The 16,466-nt window shown below is 38.4% G+C and overlaps 1 protein-coding gene across 1 annotated transcript in view; it reads left to right on the top strand.

Annotated features, from left to right (window-relative positions):
- The window catches only part of PPP2R5A (protein phosphatase 2 regulatory subunit B'alpha), a 42,265-nt gene extending 26,766 nt beyond the window's left edge, over positions 1-15,499 (top strand). The window contains exons 4-13 of the mRNA XM_071426396.1: positions 1,103-1,195; positions 3,114-3,244; positions 3,450-3,509; positions 4,715-4,823; positions 7,173-7,226; positions 10,260-10,310; positions 11,019-11,138; positions 11,227-11,354; positions 13,457-13,558; positions 14,278-15,499. Of these exons, the coding sequence (XP_071282497.1) occupies positions 1,103-1,195; positions 3,114-3,244; positions 3,450-3,509; positions 4,715-4,823; positions 7,173-7,226; positions 10,260-10,310; positions 11,019-11,138; positions 11,227-11,354; positions 13,457-13,558; positions 14,278-14,410 (981 nt within the window). The 3' untranslated portion in view covers positions 14,411-15,499. The remainder of the gene's footprint in view (positions 1-1,102; positions 1,196-3,113; positions 3,245-3,449; positions 3,510-4,714; positions 4,824-7,172; positions 7,227-10,259; positions 10,311-11,018; positions 11,139-11,226; positions 11,355-13,456; positions 13,559-14,277) is intronic.
- The last annotated feature ends 967 nt before the right edge of the window (positions 15,500-16,466 follow it).

Genomic DNA, 16,466 nt, shown 5'->3' with positions numbered 1-16,466 from the left:
AACTGTCAGCTCAAATGTTCTACATGAAAGTACTTACTGTCATGCATTTTTCTGAAGTCAGCTTCCTAATTATAATTATGAATTACTCAGGTGTTGGCTCTCAGTTTAGTTGAGTCCTCAGAGTGGTAATAGTTGAAATTCATGCCTTTGAGTATGAGCACAGCTCTGCATGGGTTTTATTTAGAAGCCCAGTCAGTGATGGCATTATGTACCTAAATTGCATTGTAGTGTTATTACTAATCAGCTGTTTAATTATATGGAGTTATGAAATAGGCATTGAGAACACAAATAGCTCTGAATGTAATCTAAACATAAGGCATCTTTCAGTTTTGCCTTAGTGAAGAGGTGCCTTCTGTGTACTTTATTAATCTGCCATTGTTATGCAAGTGCAGTGTTTTGTCTTGGACTTCTGATGAACCCCAAAGTGTGGGACTTGTGCTCTGGCCTCTTCATGCCACTCTCTGCTGGCCCAGGCCTTTGGTAGCTCTGTCTCTTGTCAGGATTTTTATCTCTGGGCATTGTGGGATTGTAGCAAATAGGAACTTGAACTAAGTAGAAATAATATGCTACAAACGAGTTTTTAAGATATAGAAGCCTAATTTTAATCAGAATTCTTTCCGTTTCTGTGAATTCATTCAGCTGTTTTAATACAACTTTACTTTTTCAGAGTTTGTGGTCAAAACTTAATTTCAGGAACACTTAGTAGATGTTTCTTCATCTCTTTAGGAATTATGTAATATTAGAGCACCTAATTTAACTCTCAGTGCTGCTTAATGTTTGGTAACCCATCTCTGCATAATCAGTTTCTTAACATGGCAGGAATGTAACACTTAGAACTTGTTTTCTGTCCACTAGTGGTATTTTCAGTAGATTATTTATTAAGCTTTGACTCTTCTGGGAATTAAAGTGTTCTGGGTACTTACTGTAATTATTTCAGTAAATTCCAGTTGGAACTGTGGTTAAGCAGTGATGTGTTAGGCTTTGATTCCTTTTGTACTTTCTGAGCATGTGAATAGTCCCACAGCCTTTGTTGGTGGTGACAAGGCTGAGATCTATGTTGTGGTGTACTTACTAACTGGAATTTTCATTTCCATGTTTGTAGTTGGTGTATGAGTTTTTCCTGAGGTTTTTGGAGAGCCCGGATTTTCAGCCCAGCATTGCGAAGCGATACATTGACCAGAGATTTGTACAGCAGGTAAGGGGGGACTGGGAAAGTTGAAAGTGGCATTTAAAGATCACCTCTGGAGCTTAAATTATCAGCTTTCCTGCTGATACAGGGTAAATTTCAGTTGTTGCAGCAGTGGTTTGGTGCCAAACACTAAATAAACAGAACATCATACCACAGGGGCTATATGTATTTAGTAAATTCAGGAACACTTTGTTTTCAGATATCAACCTCAGTGCTTTGCAATGCAAGATATTTGGGATTTCTAAGTTCTGTTTTTCTTGATTTGTAACTTAATTCCAGCCAAATCAACAATGTGGTAATTATATTTTTGTAATCCTTCTATGATTGTTTTTAAAATTTTTTTACCATGGGAAAACTTACAGCAAGCTTTTTTCTTGTAAAAAGTTCATGCTCTTATTGTACATGAAATGTGTTTCAACACCTCTTGACTTGTGCCTAGATAGTGTAATTCTCTTTACTATTGTGTATTAACCATGGAAGGAAAATCAAGTAAGAAATTATTTAGGAAAGTCATGCTTTACCATGCAAAGCAACTATGAGCAAGAAAATGAAGTGAGATTTCATATTAAATATAACTTCTTAGAGAATTACAGTGTAGAATGCAGTAACAATTTTTGGTTTGAGGTGAATTCAGTGAGGATTTTTTCACTGTGTTGAAATGTGTGTTTGCCAAATTTTGTTTGTCAAAATACTTGTTTGCTCAGTCCCTGAAGAGTGAGTGCTAGCAGGCCATCACAATACAGCAAGGAAAAGTAAAACCACAAGATGGATGCTTGCCCTCCCTACCTTCATTTAATTTCCACTTAATTGGTTCTGCTGTTCTCGTATATGTGTTTTCTTCTCAGTTTTATTCAACTTATACACAAACTTTAAGCCTGAGGCTGCTGGTGAGCTATTTGCTATGGGTGTCCACTTTACAAACTGACCTGTGGTCCTTGAGAGCAGCATTGCAGAGTTTGTTCCTGACATTTCACTTGATCTTTCTCTAGAGTACAAGACAGAGACAATGCCACCAACAGCTAGCTATATATGGGAAAAAACGTGGAGTAGTGACCCTGAGAAATTCGTGCTAAATATAAAATTGAAATGAGCCTGAACCAAGTTCCTGAACAGCTGCTTCCAGTCCCTTGTGCTGCTTGGTACAGACATACCTAAGCTCAGACCTGAGCAGGAGACTCTGCTTGAGCTGCTACTGACTTGCTCAAGGCGGCTAACTTTTCTAAATATGCTGTTGCTTGGCCATGCAGGGTTAAAAAAACCAACAAAAATTATGGTCTGTAACATGATTTGAGTATTTTTAATGTCTTGGAGTGAGCATGGTCTTCTCTGTATCCTTGGAAGACTTTCTACAAGATAAAAGTTTGTGGAAAGTTTTGTTATCTCCTGCAGCATTTAGTCTGTATTAATGGGGAATTGGTTAGTAATTACATATCTTGTGCTTATTCTATGGCCCTCTCCTTAATTGTAAAATTTATTGTATAGGAATGCTTTTACTTGACCATCAAGACACAAGTTTTGAGATAAGCAGTAAAGGATTTTAATTACAAAATTGTAAATATAGGATATGGATTTGATTAATTCTGGTTTCTTAAATAACAAGTGTAAACAACTTACCTACAGTTTGATAATCTCATGTTTGCAATTGCATTTTTATTTTGATAGTATAATAGTTACTGAAATGACTTCAGTGTCTGTTGTACACTGGAAAGGATTGAAGTTGATGACTTTATTAGGAAAAATCAACTTTATTAAAAATGTAATTTTGAAAATCTACTATTGACATCTAAACAAAATGTCCAGTTAAACTGATTCTATTTTTTTCCTAATGTAAACATGTAAATTAAAGAGAAAATTCAAATCAGGTAGTAACCAAACAAAACCTTAAGTCTTTCAAAAGTAATACATTTCTATTTAATTTTTAAAGTTGTTGGAGCTCTTTGACAGTGAAGACCCACGAGAACGTGATTTCCTAAAGACAGTTCTTCATAGAATTTATGGAAAATTCCTCGGTTTAAGAGCATTCATCAGGAAACAGATCAACAACATTTTCCTCAGGTATGCTGTGTTTGTGTGTGACTAGATTGAGGAATATTTTATCTTGCCTTCACAGTCTGGGTCTGCAGTGATTTATTCTTGAAATGAAAGACTTGTGTTTGGTCTGTGATCTTGCTTTCAAATATTTGAAGCTTAGTAAAAGTTATTTCTTTGGAATCTCTGAGCCTCTGTGGCAAATTTTGATGGTTGTCTTTTTTGGTAACAGGTTTATATATGAAACAGAGCACTTCAATGGTGTTGCTGAACTCCTTGAGATATTAGGAAGGTAAGTTTGATTTCACACAGAAAAATATAAAACATTATTGTGAATGTTTGCTTCAGCTTTTGTGCTTTGGGACTGGAGAGGGGGGAAGAGAATTATTACAGTAACAAGTGATGAAGTGCAGTCACTGATAATCTAATACTGTCTGGGTTACCACATGAATATCAAATTAGGACACAGAATAAATTACTCTTTTTTCAGTGCAAGTTTTAAAGATGACAGGCAAAAAATGTTTCTCAAGGGTCCTTGTTTGTCAGACCTATCTGGTCTTGCTTATCTTCTGCCTGATGGATGACTTGTTCTTTGATTCAAAAAATGAATGTTAACTTTTGCCCTCGTGCTGAATGAAATGTTTTCATCTTCAGCAGGCTGGTTTTCCTTCAGTTCTTTTCAGGAAAGCCTTGTAAGTGCTAGGGGTTTTTAGTTACCTTTTTTTTGAATGTTATTTCACCAACTTCAATTTAACTTGGAAGTTTTTCTCTGGTAGTTTTTTTTACTGTCTTTCCAAAACTGTCATGCATTTCACAGGAGAAAATTGTATTATTGATCTGACTGAAAATACAAATATGGTGAAGCTATTGTGGAACAAATTTTCATGAAAAATCAAGTGATAGGGATCCCATTATTTTCTCAGATTTTCCTGAAATGTAAGGGGCAAGAGAAACTAACCTTTTCCTGAAGGACTTTTGTCTGGTCTATAGCTCATCAACTCTTATATATAAGAGGACTGAATCAATGAGACAACTTTTAAACTTAGTTTTTGAAGGGAAAGGTTGTTCAACAATCTCAAAACAAGTGCTTAAAGTGCACTATTAAAATTGCATAGTCTTTTTTCTCTGCATGTTGCTAGTGATGGTGGGTGAGATGGATCAGCTTCCTGATACATCTGTCTAAGCTTTGCAATTAGACAACAGGACTTTCTGTAGATGATTTTATTTAATGGATGATAAAAATACTTCAGCTCATCTAATGGGTATTATTCAGCTTCTAGTATGATTCTCTGGTATTCCTTACCAAGAGTCTAAACTCTCATTATACCAGCATTTCAAAGGTTGTGCACATGTTGAGCTATTTTATGGCTTCAAAATAATCAGGTTTAAAAACGGAATCAGAAATGGAGTTTCAGTTGAACTTACAGAAATTCTTGACTTGCTAGGAAAAAAATTATTTTTTTAATAAAAATAAATCCTGCTTATTCATGTTTTCAGTATTATCAATGGTTTTGCACTGCCACTGAAAGCAGAACACAAACAGTTCCTTATGAAAGTTCTGATTCCCATGCATACTGCAAAGGGATTAGCTTTGTTTCATGCACAGGTAAGCTTTTGCCTATTTTTTAAGAGTGGTGGGGTTTTTGTATTTACATTTGAAATGAAATTTAAAGCACTATGTGTTATAATATCAATATTCCAAAACGTTTACCAATTCAGTCACTTCTAGAAAAAGTCTTCCAGATCTTATATCTAAATGTTAATTTTGAGGTATTATTTGGCATATATTACAAGTGAAAGAATGTACCAGTGAGTGAAAGACATATCAGCTGAAGTTGGAAGCTTTTTTGCTTGTAGTTTTGTCACACTTTAACCTTCATTTAATCCCAGGGCCTTGTGCTGTTGTCATTTCCTTTCTGTAACTTAAATGCTGGGTGTAAAGGACCCTTGGGTATGGCCAGGTATTTATTTCAGAAGTGTTTTTTTCTTTCTAAAGCTGCACCAGTGATGGGGTGGGAGGGAGAATGTTGTTTCCATTTATAAATAGCAGAAGTGCACAGTAGCTCTCTGGATCAGGCAGGAATTATGTAGATCCATGACACGCTGTCAGAACGCTGCAGTTCTTCAGCTGACTTTGATTCTTATACTTGCCACAGACATTCAGCATTTCATTTGAGGAATAATCTGTATCCTCTCCAGACATATGGCACTTCAAGTATTGAATATGGTTGATGTAAACTTGGAAGTAATTCTGCTGTGGCTAATTAAAACTTGATTTTTAACTTAGCTCACTAATACAGACTGAAGATACAAGAAAATGGTTTTCTAATTGAAGTGAAGTCATTGTGACTATATAGCCTACAAACAGGATCAAGTGAAGAGCTCACTCAATTCCTAATTCTCATATGAAGTTTTAAATTAAGCAAATCACTTGTCTTTGTGATTTACTGCCTTGCTGCTCCATGAAATGAGTCAGTGAAATGAAAGGGCCCAGTCACCTCCCAGAGGTGTTCTCACTGACAGATCAGTGCAGCAAACTCCCCTTTTTTCTGGGGTACATTTAATCCAGCTCATGGCTACTGAAAGGGCCCTATTAATTCAGCTGTACCTGAAAGTCACATTTTTCCTGCTGACCAGGCCAGTCTTCTGTCCCTTCATAAAACACTGGTGCCAGGTGCACACACAGCACTGTGTGTTTCATTTTATCCCAAAGAGCTAAGCCAGTGCTAAATCTGCTTTGCAATCCCAAGTGGCCTGGTTGCTTTGTTGCTGAGTGAAGAAGAGCCTTCCCTTAAAAGTTAAAGCCTTGAAGATGAACTAAGCTTGAGTCTTTGTGTCTTTGAGCAGTAAAGCATTACTGTACTGAATATACACATAAAATGGGATTTGGGAGATTAATGTGTGACATTTATTATTTTTTGAGTCTATACAAATGCATCAGTAGCCTAAGGGCAAAAGAAAGAAATTAGACCTGTTGCAATTACAGCATTATAATTATCTGCTTTGGCAAAATAAAAAAAAAGAAAGGTGCTGCTTAAATTCAAGCATCCTGAGTATTGAAATGTAATGCCTATCACATAGTTTTGTGTTTGCTTTATATTGTGAAATAATGTGACTTTTTAAAATCAGTCTTAATGGAATCCAAGAAAGATTGTAACTAGTTCAGTAATAGCATTATTGTATGGTTTCTGCATGGCATGGTTGTTTACTTGCTCAACTGTGTGCTCAGTAATTAAACTGTAAGTAGTTATGTAACATTAAATATCCTTGGCCTGAGCAAGCCCCACATGAAAGCAGGAGAGCCTGGGAGAGCAGTGCTGGTGCCTTGGTCACATTATGCCTCCCCATTCCTTCCACCTTTCCCCAGGCACTTGTTGGCCCTTGCTGCAAAGGACAGGACACTCAGCTGGGCAACAGCTGCCTCATCTCTTTTGGCCTTGGAATATGTTCAAATTCTTTCACTTGTAATCTTACCCCTGGATGCTGTGTGCTCTAGATGTCACCTGAGCAACGTGCAATGTGTGCTCAGTCAAACCTCTGTCACAACTTGGTTTTTACTGGATGTGTGGCCTTTTTTACCCCAAAATAGATGTTTGAAAGTGATAGCTTTGTATTGTTAATACAGGAGTTGATGTTAAGAAAAATCTGTTTGGATATGAGATCTGAGTTAGGGAAATATCTGCCAAGCTTAAAAATAATTTTCTAGGTTGAAAAGAAAAGATGATTTTTGGTATGCAGGAAGTTTTTTTTAAGATAGAGCAGGCCTGTATATCTTGCTGCTTTAATTGCTGTTTTGTTTAGTTTGGACTAATATGAACTGGCTGTGTAGGGGTGTCTTGGGTTGGGTTCCCCCCATGATCTGAAGTGCTTCCATTAGCAGTTGTGATATTCAGTAGTGCTGCAATGTCCAAATAGTGTCTGCTTAAACTAAATAACCATATGACTTACATTCCAGCTTGCCTATTGTGTTGTACAGTTCCTGGAAAAAGACACAACTTTAACAGAGCCTGTAAGTGTTTTTCAGTTGGATATCTTTCTATTTTTAATTTCTATTAAATATTGCAGTGTAACCTTTTGAATTGTGCAGCAGTGCTGTGTTATCCTGATTAAAGATGGAGAGGTAGGAATTTTTGGGGGGTGGAAATGAAATCTAGAATAGTTAAGAAAATTCTGAGTTTGAAAGATAGAGCCATGATAGAGCACAGATTTAACTATAAGTTTGAACTTCTGGTATCAACCAAACTACCCCAAATTAGAAAGCATGTCATGACTGTATTCTCTCCTCATAAAAACTAAAATTTCAGTGGTTTTGGTACAGATTGCTTGTGCTTAGCCAGTGCATGGAAGTTGAAATATTTTAGGGAATAAACAATCCCGAAATAAAAGATGAAAAGAATAACAGCACTTCATTTAGACAGAAAGAACTCTGAAATTCCAAATGTGGTGTTTCTGTCTGTCCTCTTCAGTTCCTGGGGTGCCTCTTGGCAGCCAAAACTCAGGTGCTTGAGGCATCTGTGCCTTTTGCCAGAGTGAGTCTGCTGTGACACATATTGACAGCTCAGCTAGAAAGGGTTTGTGCTCAGGCTTTGGCAGGGCCCATGGAGAGCAGAGGCTCAGGGCAGTGCAGCAGCTCCTGAGGACACAGAGTGATGTCAGGCCAGCTATAAAAGAAACTGCTTTTAGTTGGACAATCAGGAATATCTCCATCAGGGCTACGTTGGTATTTAAATACTTACACCCTTTTTGTGACAGTAAAATGAAGAGCTTGTGCAAGACCTAAATTTTCTTCTGTGAAAAAAAAAAAGGATTAACAGCTTTGGGAAAACAACATTGATCTTGACTGAGTGCCCTTTCAGGAAGCTTGTTTTCTGCACAGCCATTTCAGCTGACCAGTTATTCGTGTCTATGGATTTGCCTTGTGTGCTTGAAGCGTCTTTCTCCCCTGTGCTGCAGTGTTCCCAGCCACACTGGTCAGTTAGTTTATTCTGTGGGATAGGGAGAGGAGAAGGGAATTGTGTAACCTGTATTCCTTAAGCCAAGTGAGGAAACAACCCAGGCATTTTGACAGTTAAAGCTGACATGTGAGCAGAAAATGTGGAGTGTTACATAAAAACCTGCAAGATTGAGTGAAGTGACAACGTGACAAGGTCAGAACTTCCTGACACAAATTTACACAAGTGTGGGGCAGGATCCAAGCCCAAACTGCTGTGAAGAAGGCAGGGCTTTGGAGCAGTGCCACAGGGCAGTTCTGAGCCTCATCTGGACTGTGGTCTATATAATTGTGGCTGCTTCTCAATCAGTTAAAGGTGAATTGTGGCTGGAGAAGACACAAGAACTCACTGCAGAGTCACTGCCTTGGTTGTAACTCTGGTGTGTAGTAAAAGTTGTTTTATAAAGGAATTAAAGTCAGTAAGATAAGAAGTGAAGCTTTAAGTAACTTTCTGAAATGCTTGAAAAGTAAATGTTAAAATTTGGGTCAACTGATGAGATAGCATTGGAAATTTTTCTTGGCTTTAGGTCAAGTAATATTTTAAGAACTCCATCAGAAGGCTGTCTTCACACATACCTTACTGTTATTTTTCTGGCAGGGATTGTCACTCAGGGTCAATTTGGAGGACATTCAATCCAAGCTCTTGTAGCCTGCCTCAGGTCAGTCCTGATGTTTGCAGAGCTGACAAGAGGGGTTTGTTACCTAACCCTGCTGAGTGCAATGGCCTTTACATGGAGGAAATCAGGCTAAATGTGCAGTCCTTGTACATGAGTTCAGTTTTCCAGCAGGTGCCTACAGTTGTACCCACCTCATGGGAATCCTGTAGCTCAGGGAAGAATATTGATCTTGTGTAGTGAAAGCAGCAATCCATGAACATAAATGTGCAGGTATCAGCTTTTTAATATAAAGGCACAGTCAAGCTGGAAACTGATGCTCCAAGGAGGAGCAAGGAATAGGTGTCTTGTTGAGGTGTGCACTGTTACACTCAGAACATGTTATTTCTTTATCAAGTTGGGAATACGCTTCTTAAGCAAAATATATTTTAAAATTCTTGCAGTAATTTGTGCTGGGAAGTGCACTTTAGTCTTACTAACTTTTTTTCTCTGGAAAGCCACTTTTGATAGTCCATGTTGTTTTTAATAAAGCAGCCAGCTGGAAAGCTGAAGGAAAAAACCATCAACATGACAAAAGCAAATATAGAAGGTATTTAAATAATTGAGAAAGTTTTCCCTTTAGATATGATCAGTTAGGTGCTGTTGTATCATACAAAGTAGAAGTCCTTTCTTCAGAATGAAAGTTTATAAGGCTCTGAGAATGTTTCTGCTTCTGGAATATAGTTGCAGGGTTTTTTTTCTTTTTTTTTAAAGCCATAATTCATTTTGTAATTTAGATGCCATGTGAGATGTTTATTTCTAGGAAAAATGCCTCCAGCCTTTCTTTGCTGTATTCCCTCCATTCCTCTTGGGGGCTGTACTTTCCAATTAATTTTCCCAAAGGTTTTGTTTTTCCAGTCTTTTGTAAGGTAGTTTCAAATGTAGATCCTAGAATACATTTTCTCTGTAAGTTCATGTCTTTCTTACTTGAGTTTCCACTCTAACATGTCAAATTGTGGCAGAGAAAAGGAAGAGTTGGAGGCCATGGCTCCTCTCTAGAGCCCTGTCAGCATTTATTGTTTCCTCTCAAGTTTCAAACCTTTGATGCCAAGGCAGGTGCTCCCCAAAGTATGGATGAGTAGAAGACAAAAAAAAATATTCTGTGAGATTTAGCTACAGGGAGTTTAACTTCACTTTGTGATGCTTTGATGTGATCAGCATCCTGTCAATTCATGTGAGTACTGGGATGGGGGCAGAGTGTGAATGGATAATCACAGGCACACAAAGCAATAGGGGTCTGAGCTATTCTGATAACCTAAACAAGACAAACATTTAAATGATGTTTATTCAGTTTTCATTGAACCTCTGAATAAAGAAAAGCAAACCAGTACTTTTTTTTTCTTATCTAGTATGTAGTAGAAACTTATCCTGCTTTAACATGTTTGTATTTTTCATACAGGTAATCAGAGGATTGCTCAAATTTTGGCCAAAAACATGCAGTCAGAAAGAGGTTGGTTTTGTGTCTCATTTCTGGTGTCTGCTGTGATGTGAAATCTCGTGGGGCAGATTCACAAACCTCTCTGCCATGCTGTTCAAGAGATCTTGCAGAAAACTTGCAGTTCTTGAAGCTTCTTGAGGCACTCACCCTTGTCATGTGATGCAGTCTGGTTTCCTCTATGTAGTTAAAATGTGCTGAAAAACCAGGAGTTTGATTTGTCCCACCAGAATCCATCCCAAACAACTCTTTAAAAGTGGGTCCCTTAACTCTGTTGTCTCTTTTTCTGCAAGTGGTGACAATTCTTCTGTGCCAGCTACACAGAGTTCTGCTGGTTGCAATTTTATATGGGAATTAACTGCTTATCACTTTAAAAGCTACTTTGGTGATCTCTGATAATCTCTGCAACCATTCTTGAAATAAGATGCCCTAATTTTTTTATTTTGTAACTGTAAAATCCCATTTTCTGCAGAAGCAGTTTGGTGAATTATTCAGTATTTACACAGAAGAAGTCCAAGAGGAGAGCTGTAACCTGTTAGATGAGAGTGATGATTGATTTCTTTTAGGCTGCAAAAAACCCCTGTGAATGTCCAAATGCCTTGTAATGACAAACAGTGTTCTTTGCAGGATTCATAACTAATGGATAAGCTGTATTTTGTGTGCTTCTGTTTACAGGGGTGATATGAAACATTCTCATCCTTTTTTTTCTTTCTAAACTAACAGGTAATGTTTTTAGGTGAAATTGAAGAAATCTTAGATGTTATAGAACCAACACAATTCAAAAAAATAGAAGAGCCTTTATTTAAGCAAATATCCAAGAGTGTGTCAAGTTCACATTTTCAGGTAAATAAAATAAGTATAAAAAAATCCCAAGCAAAACTTGTGGTAACTTATTTTATGGTTGTTATGAACCCTTAACTTTGTGTTTCAGGTTGCAGAAAGAGCTTTGTACTTCTGGAATAATGAATATATTCTTAGCCTGATTGAGGAGAACATTGATAAAATTCTACCAATTATGTTTGGCAGTTTGTACAAGATCTCCAAAGAACACTGGAATCCGTATGTAACACTTCACTTTATCTGTAGCATCGTAAATAAATTGTCCCCTCTTTCAGGTTTGGATTGGGAGCTTGTAAATGTGACTTCATTTTTACTTAAATCAGATGAAATCCATGACATTCTGGGTGTTAAATCAAGTGTCACTTTCAACTGTGTTGTTCTTTCACTGTTCTGCACTGTTATGATGGAAACCTGAAATTTATTGAAAAAGTCTGAGGAAATTGGATGATGATCTCTATATTGTAATCACATCTGATCCTTTGTGTTAGTTCAAAATGCAAATTAATGCTACTTAGGCCAAAACCATTTCCAAGGGTTGCTTCTGTTTATGTTTTGCTGTCTGTTAATACTTCAGATGAATACAGCTGTCTGTGTCTTCCCAAGTGTTTATTGCTGATCAGTGAGATGAGAAAAGATCATATCAGAGAATAGCAACCCTTGTAAAGGGTGGTAGGACTGAGAAATGAGTGACTACTTCACTTTATATTTAGTGCCACAAGTTAAATATTGGTATTCCTATGTTTGAAAGAAGCAGTAATGGTATTGAAATGCTGCAAAGCAAAGCTTGCTGGTGCCAGCACCCTGAATTAATTTGCAAGTTAGTGTGCAGAATATAAAGCTTGTACAGGCAAAAGCCAGGGTGAGCAGGAGCCTCCCACAGCCCTGCAGTAAAACACAGGTCCCGTTTTAAGCCCTTGGAGGCTTTGCAGTTATTCTGGGTTTATCTAGATGCTGTGTCTAGCTGCAAACACAGCAGCTGAGACTGAATGTAAACTTGGGGGAATAGTCCTTGGACCATCAATGTATTTGGGACCTCAAAAAATTTGGAGGATGTCCCTCTTTCCCTATCTGCAGGCAGAAGTTGCCCTTTATGAAGGAAGTAGAAGACACAGGATAATTGCCTCCTTGAGGACAAGGAAGTTTGGGGAAGAAAGTCTAATCCTTTGATTCTAATCTCTTTTGGAGGGCAGCAAAAGATGCTTTTATCCATCTGGTTGTCTGATATGGACTCAAGTTCTTGCCCAAAATCCAACTTTTCCTCTCAGAAAACCAAAACGTTAAATAAGCTTTTGGCCTCAAACCACATGAAAGCCAGGGTACAAAAAAAAAAAACAAATTAAAAAAGTAAGTGTATAAACAGGCAAAGGATGCTGTACATTTTGAATGGAATGAGCACAAGGCTCTCATGAACAGCTGGGAGATTTCCTAGTGCCATGATGGACAGAGTGCACTGAAAAGGCAAACCTGGTTCTTTGGTTATTTCCTTAGGGGTTTTTTTGACTCCTTTTCAAGGTCAGAGGGCTGCAGCTTTGCAGTCAGTGGGGAACTGCTAGTGAGGGAGAAAACAGAGAAGACAACTTACCTGCTTTTTGCTTAGTGATTAAGCTTAATGACAGGCATTTAAATGTTTAATTTTAATGGGTTTTTATTTCTTTGTATAAAGATGAGTAGGTTTAAAGGAGGTAATGTTTAAGATGGTTTATTGAAATGTGAATACTTTCACAGAAAGAAGGGTAGTCAGGAATACAGGCAGCCATGTAACACACAGCCAAGTGTTGCTCAAGCTGGTGAGTTTCTTAAGGAAACTGAGGTACCCAAATCCATTATCTGATGTTCTTGATTCTAGCTCTCTAGCAAGACTCCTGCTGCCCAGAAACACTGCTAGGAGAGCTTTGTGTGCTAAACCACACTAAGCCTGTGGTTTGTCTGCTGCTTTCTTGAAGCTACAAGCCAGAAGTTTTATTTTTCTAGACTCTCGTATTTCATTGCTCAAGTATTACAGAGTTGTTGTTAAAACTTGGTTTATTAAAGGTTCACATAATTGAATGGCTTTAAAGTACAGCCACAGCATGAATAATTATATCCTGTGCAATTACAGGAGTCAGGAATTTAAGATTAAATAGCCATTTCAAAAAATGTTTAACTAAACTATAATTTCCTCTGTAAATTAATAAAATGGAGAGGATTTTGTTTCAGAAACTCCCGGACCTTACAGTAGTATCTTGAATAAGAAGCTTGGAATCCAAAAGAGAAATCAAATGCCTGTTTTCTGAAGTTAATTTTGTCACTTAGTAGATCTCATGGCTGTGCTCCTGTTTCAGAACCATTGTGGCACTGGTGTACAACGTGCTGAAAACCCTGATGGAAATGAATGGCAAGCTTTTTGATGAACTCACGAGCTCGTACAAAGCAGAAAGGCAAAGGTACTGAGCCTTTTCCCAGGCTCCCCTGATGAATGTGTCCAAGCTGTGATTGTGGCTGTTGCTTTGCTCCTGTGGGGCTCTGATGGAGCTGTTTGCTGCTGGGTGAGCCGTGAGTGAGGCAGTGCCCGGGGGCAGGGACGGGAGGGCCCCAGCTCCCTCCTGCGCGGGCAGGGGCAGGGGCTGTGCTCCCTCCTGGCTGGGGAAATGCTCTCAGCTGCTGCTGCCTGTGCTGCCTCAGGTGTCTGAAGGGAATGGAGCTGGAGAATTCTTCACAGCTCAGCAGAACCAGTGCTTACCCTCCTGACCTACTCAGCAGCACTGTTGGGGTCAGGGAGGCAGGGCACAGGGGACCCTTGGCCAGCTGAGACCACTGCCCAGCCTCCTTGTGGTAGCTCTGTTCCTCCCCCACAAAGATTCTCAGTCCCTTAATTTGTGTGCATGTGATAAAAAACCTCCTTAAAGCAGCAGCAGGCAGCTGTGCAAAGCCACCCTACAGCAATTGTCTGCATCTGCTGGAGCAAAGGTACTTTTTCACCACTCACCATTACTTATTTGTTATTCTCTCTTTTTAATTGAGGAAACTGTAATTGCTTCTAAAAATAGCTTTGGAGAAAAACTTCAAAGTGGAATTAGTAGATGCAAGTCACAGTTAAGTCACTGTGTCTCCAGATTGTGCTTAAAACACAGATCTGAAATTGATCTTTCACCCTTTTCTTCAGAGAGAAAAAGAAAGAATTGGAACGTGAAGAGTTGTGGAGAAGGTTGGAGGAGTTAAAGCTTAAGAAGGCGATGGCAGAAAAGCAGAACAGCACTCACAACGTGCTCAATGCACACAACACAAGTGCCAAATAAAAGAAATGACCACCTCCACTCGGCAGACATTCTTTTTTTGTACCCTTTTGAAATATATAAGGATTTGCAAAAGAAACCTCATCAGTATAATAGAAACAGCCAATTTTTTTCTCTGGCAAATGTAAAGATTTGAATTTAAATACAGCAGTTAAGTGATGTCATTACCACAACATATTGTAAATTTGTCTAATTATTGATATACTGTCACTTCCAATGTTTCATAGAACTGAGTTTTCATCCTTAATGAGTGAAATAATTACGGGAGTGGTGAGAATTATGACTTGAATTTTGATTGTGTTGCACATAGGTGGTTATAGTTTGCTACATACACATTTTTCCTTGTTTTATATGTGCTTTTCACATTGCTGCATACTTTGGTTAAGATGATAGAAAAGGCTTCTAGTTGTGCTGTATTTTCTCAAATAAAACCAAGGTACGTTACCAGTAACTTGAGATACTCAGTACATGCCCCTGACAGCTTTGAAAGGAACTCGGATACAGAGCTGTCCTTGAATTCTGATTGGATTCAGATTTAGATTTCTACAATGCTCACATCAGAAAGGAGGCAGGGTAGGGAGAGAATCCGCTGCAACAGGTTGGGGTGGCCAGGGCCTCTCCCCCATTCCTGCTGCCTCTCGGGTCCTGGGCTAGTTAGGGATTTCCTCCTGCTACAGCTGAGGATGGAGCTTCCTCTGGAGAGCCCATCAATGATGCTCCTCATCAGCCCAAGGACCCTCCAGCGTGCTGCAGTCTCCAAGAGAGACCCATCTTGGGTGTTTCTGCAGTACTATTAGCATTTCATGGACTGAAGAATGAGACCAAAATTGGCATTACTATATATATTTTTTTTTAAGTAAGGAGGAAAGAATGTCAAGAAATTACTCCTTGTTTTCTTTAAAGAAAATGCAGTGTGTTTTAAAGGTGGAAAGTTGACAATAGAAGTCTTGTCTGTTTACTTGATCAAGTATTTTTTCACATCTTTTATCAGAGTACCATTCCAATCTCTTAAATTGCAGTTGTGTGGAAAAATTTTGTAATGAAAGATCTTTGGGGAATTGAGCAGCATTCAATAAAGTCTTTATGTTTGTATTTAGTGCTGTACCTCACATCTTTGTGTTTCTGAAGGCCAGGAGAATTAGAATGGCTGTTCCAAACACTTCTTAACTGTCCAGTGTGGCTTTTCACTGAGTGGCAGAAGTGGGGAAGTCCCTGCTCCACTCTTTGAGCCAACTGTACTGCACTTGTTGCTTCCTTTTTGTGTCTAAGTAGTTGTTTCACAGAGGGCATGGGACTGGCAGTGCCTGAAGGGGGGAAAGAGTCACACAAGCACAAGCTCACCTTGGTTTAGTGCTTCAGTGCCTTTTTGCCTTTAGAAAAATAAAGTTCCCAGTGTGTGACAAACTTTGTTCAGCTGTCCCAGAGCCTAAATGAAAAAAACTTACACAAATGTTGGGGAACCAAACACCTTGCAGGGGTTCAAGGAATGAATCACTGCCATTTTGTAATTGTGACAAGTTTTTCCCAAAGTTACAAATAGGGACTAATAAAAAAACCCAAAAAACAGAGGAGCTGTAAGATAGCCTTCCAAATTGTGCAACACTTGCTGTCAGGATTGCTCCTATAAATAGGTATGTAAAAGAAAGGTTTCTTGGCTGGCATCACTGGTCTGCTCTTGTAACATTTCCTTATAAAACAAAACATCTTGACAGCTGAGATGTAGTGACTGAAGTGGACTGCTGTGGGAGTTTATTGAGGGGAAAGAAACAGTACATACTGCAAAAAGGAGTTTATCCTTTATTTAACTATGCTTTCTACTCACCCCACAGCTGCAGCTACATTGTCTTCCAGCTTACCTTCTCTGACCTCATTAGCAAAAAAAGAAGAAAAAAATGCAGTAGGCACCATCAGAACTGGTTCCAATTGTTTCTAATTTGTTGTTGTTCTTTGTTTTTTGTAAAATCTAAGAATAGAAAATTATATTTTTTGGAAAATCCAAAAAATATCATTTGTTCAAGGAACAGTTGGGTGTTCCTTTGGCAGTGAGGCATCAAGAAAG

Source organism: Agelaius tricolor, unplaced genomic scaffold (assembly GCF_023055355.1).
Source record: "Agelaius tricolor isolate 1412-34295 unplaced genomic scaffold, bAgeTri1.0.p SCAF_1, whole genome shotgun sequence".
NCBI lineage: Eukaryota > Metazoa > Chordata > Aves > Passeriformes > Icteridae > Agelaius > Agelaius tricolor.
Note: the sequence above shows the minus strand (reverse complement) of the source record. Positions and strands in the feature narration are given on the sequence as shown.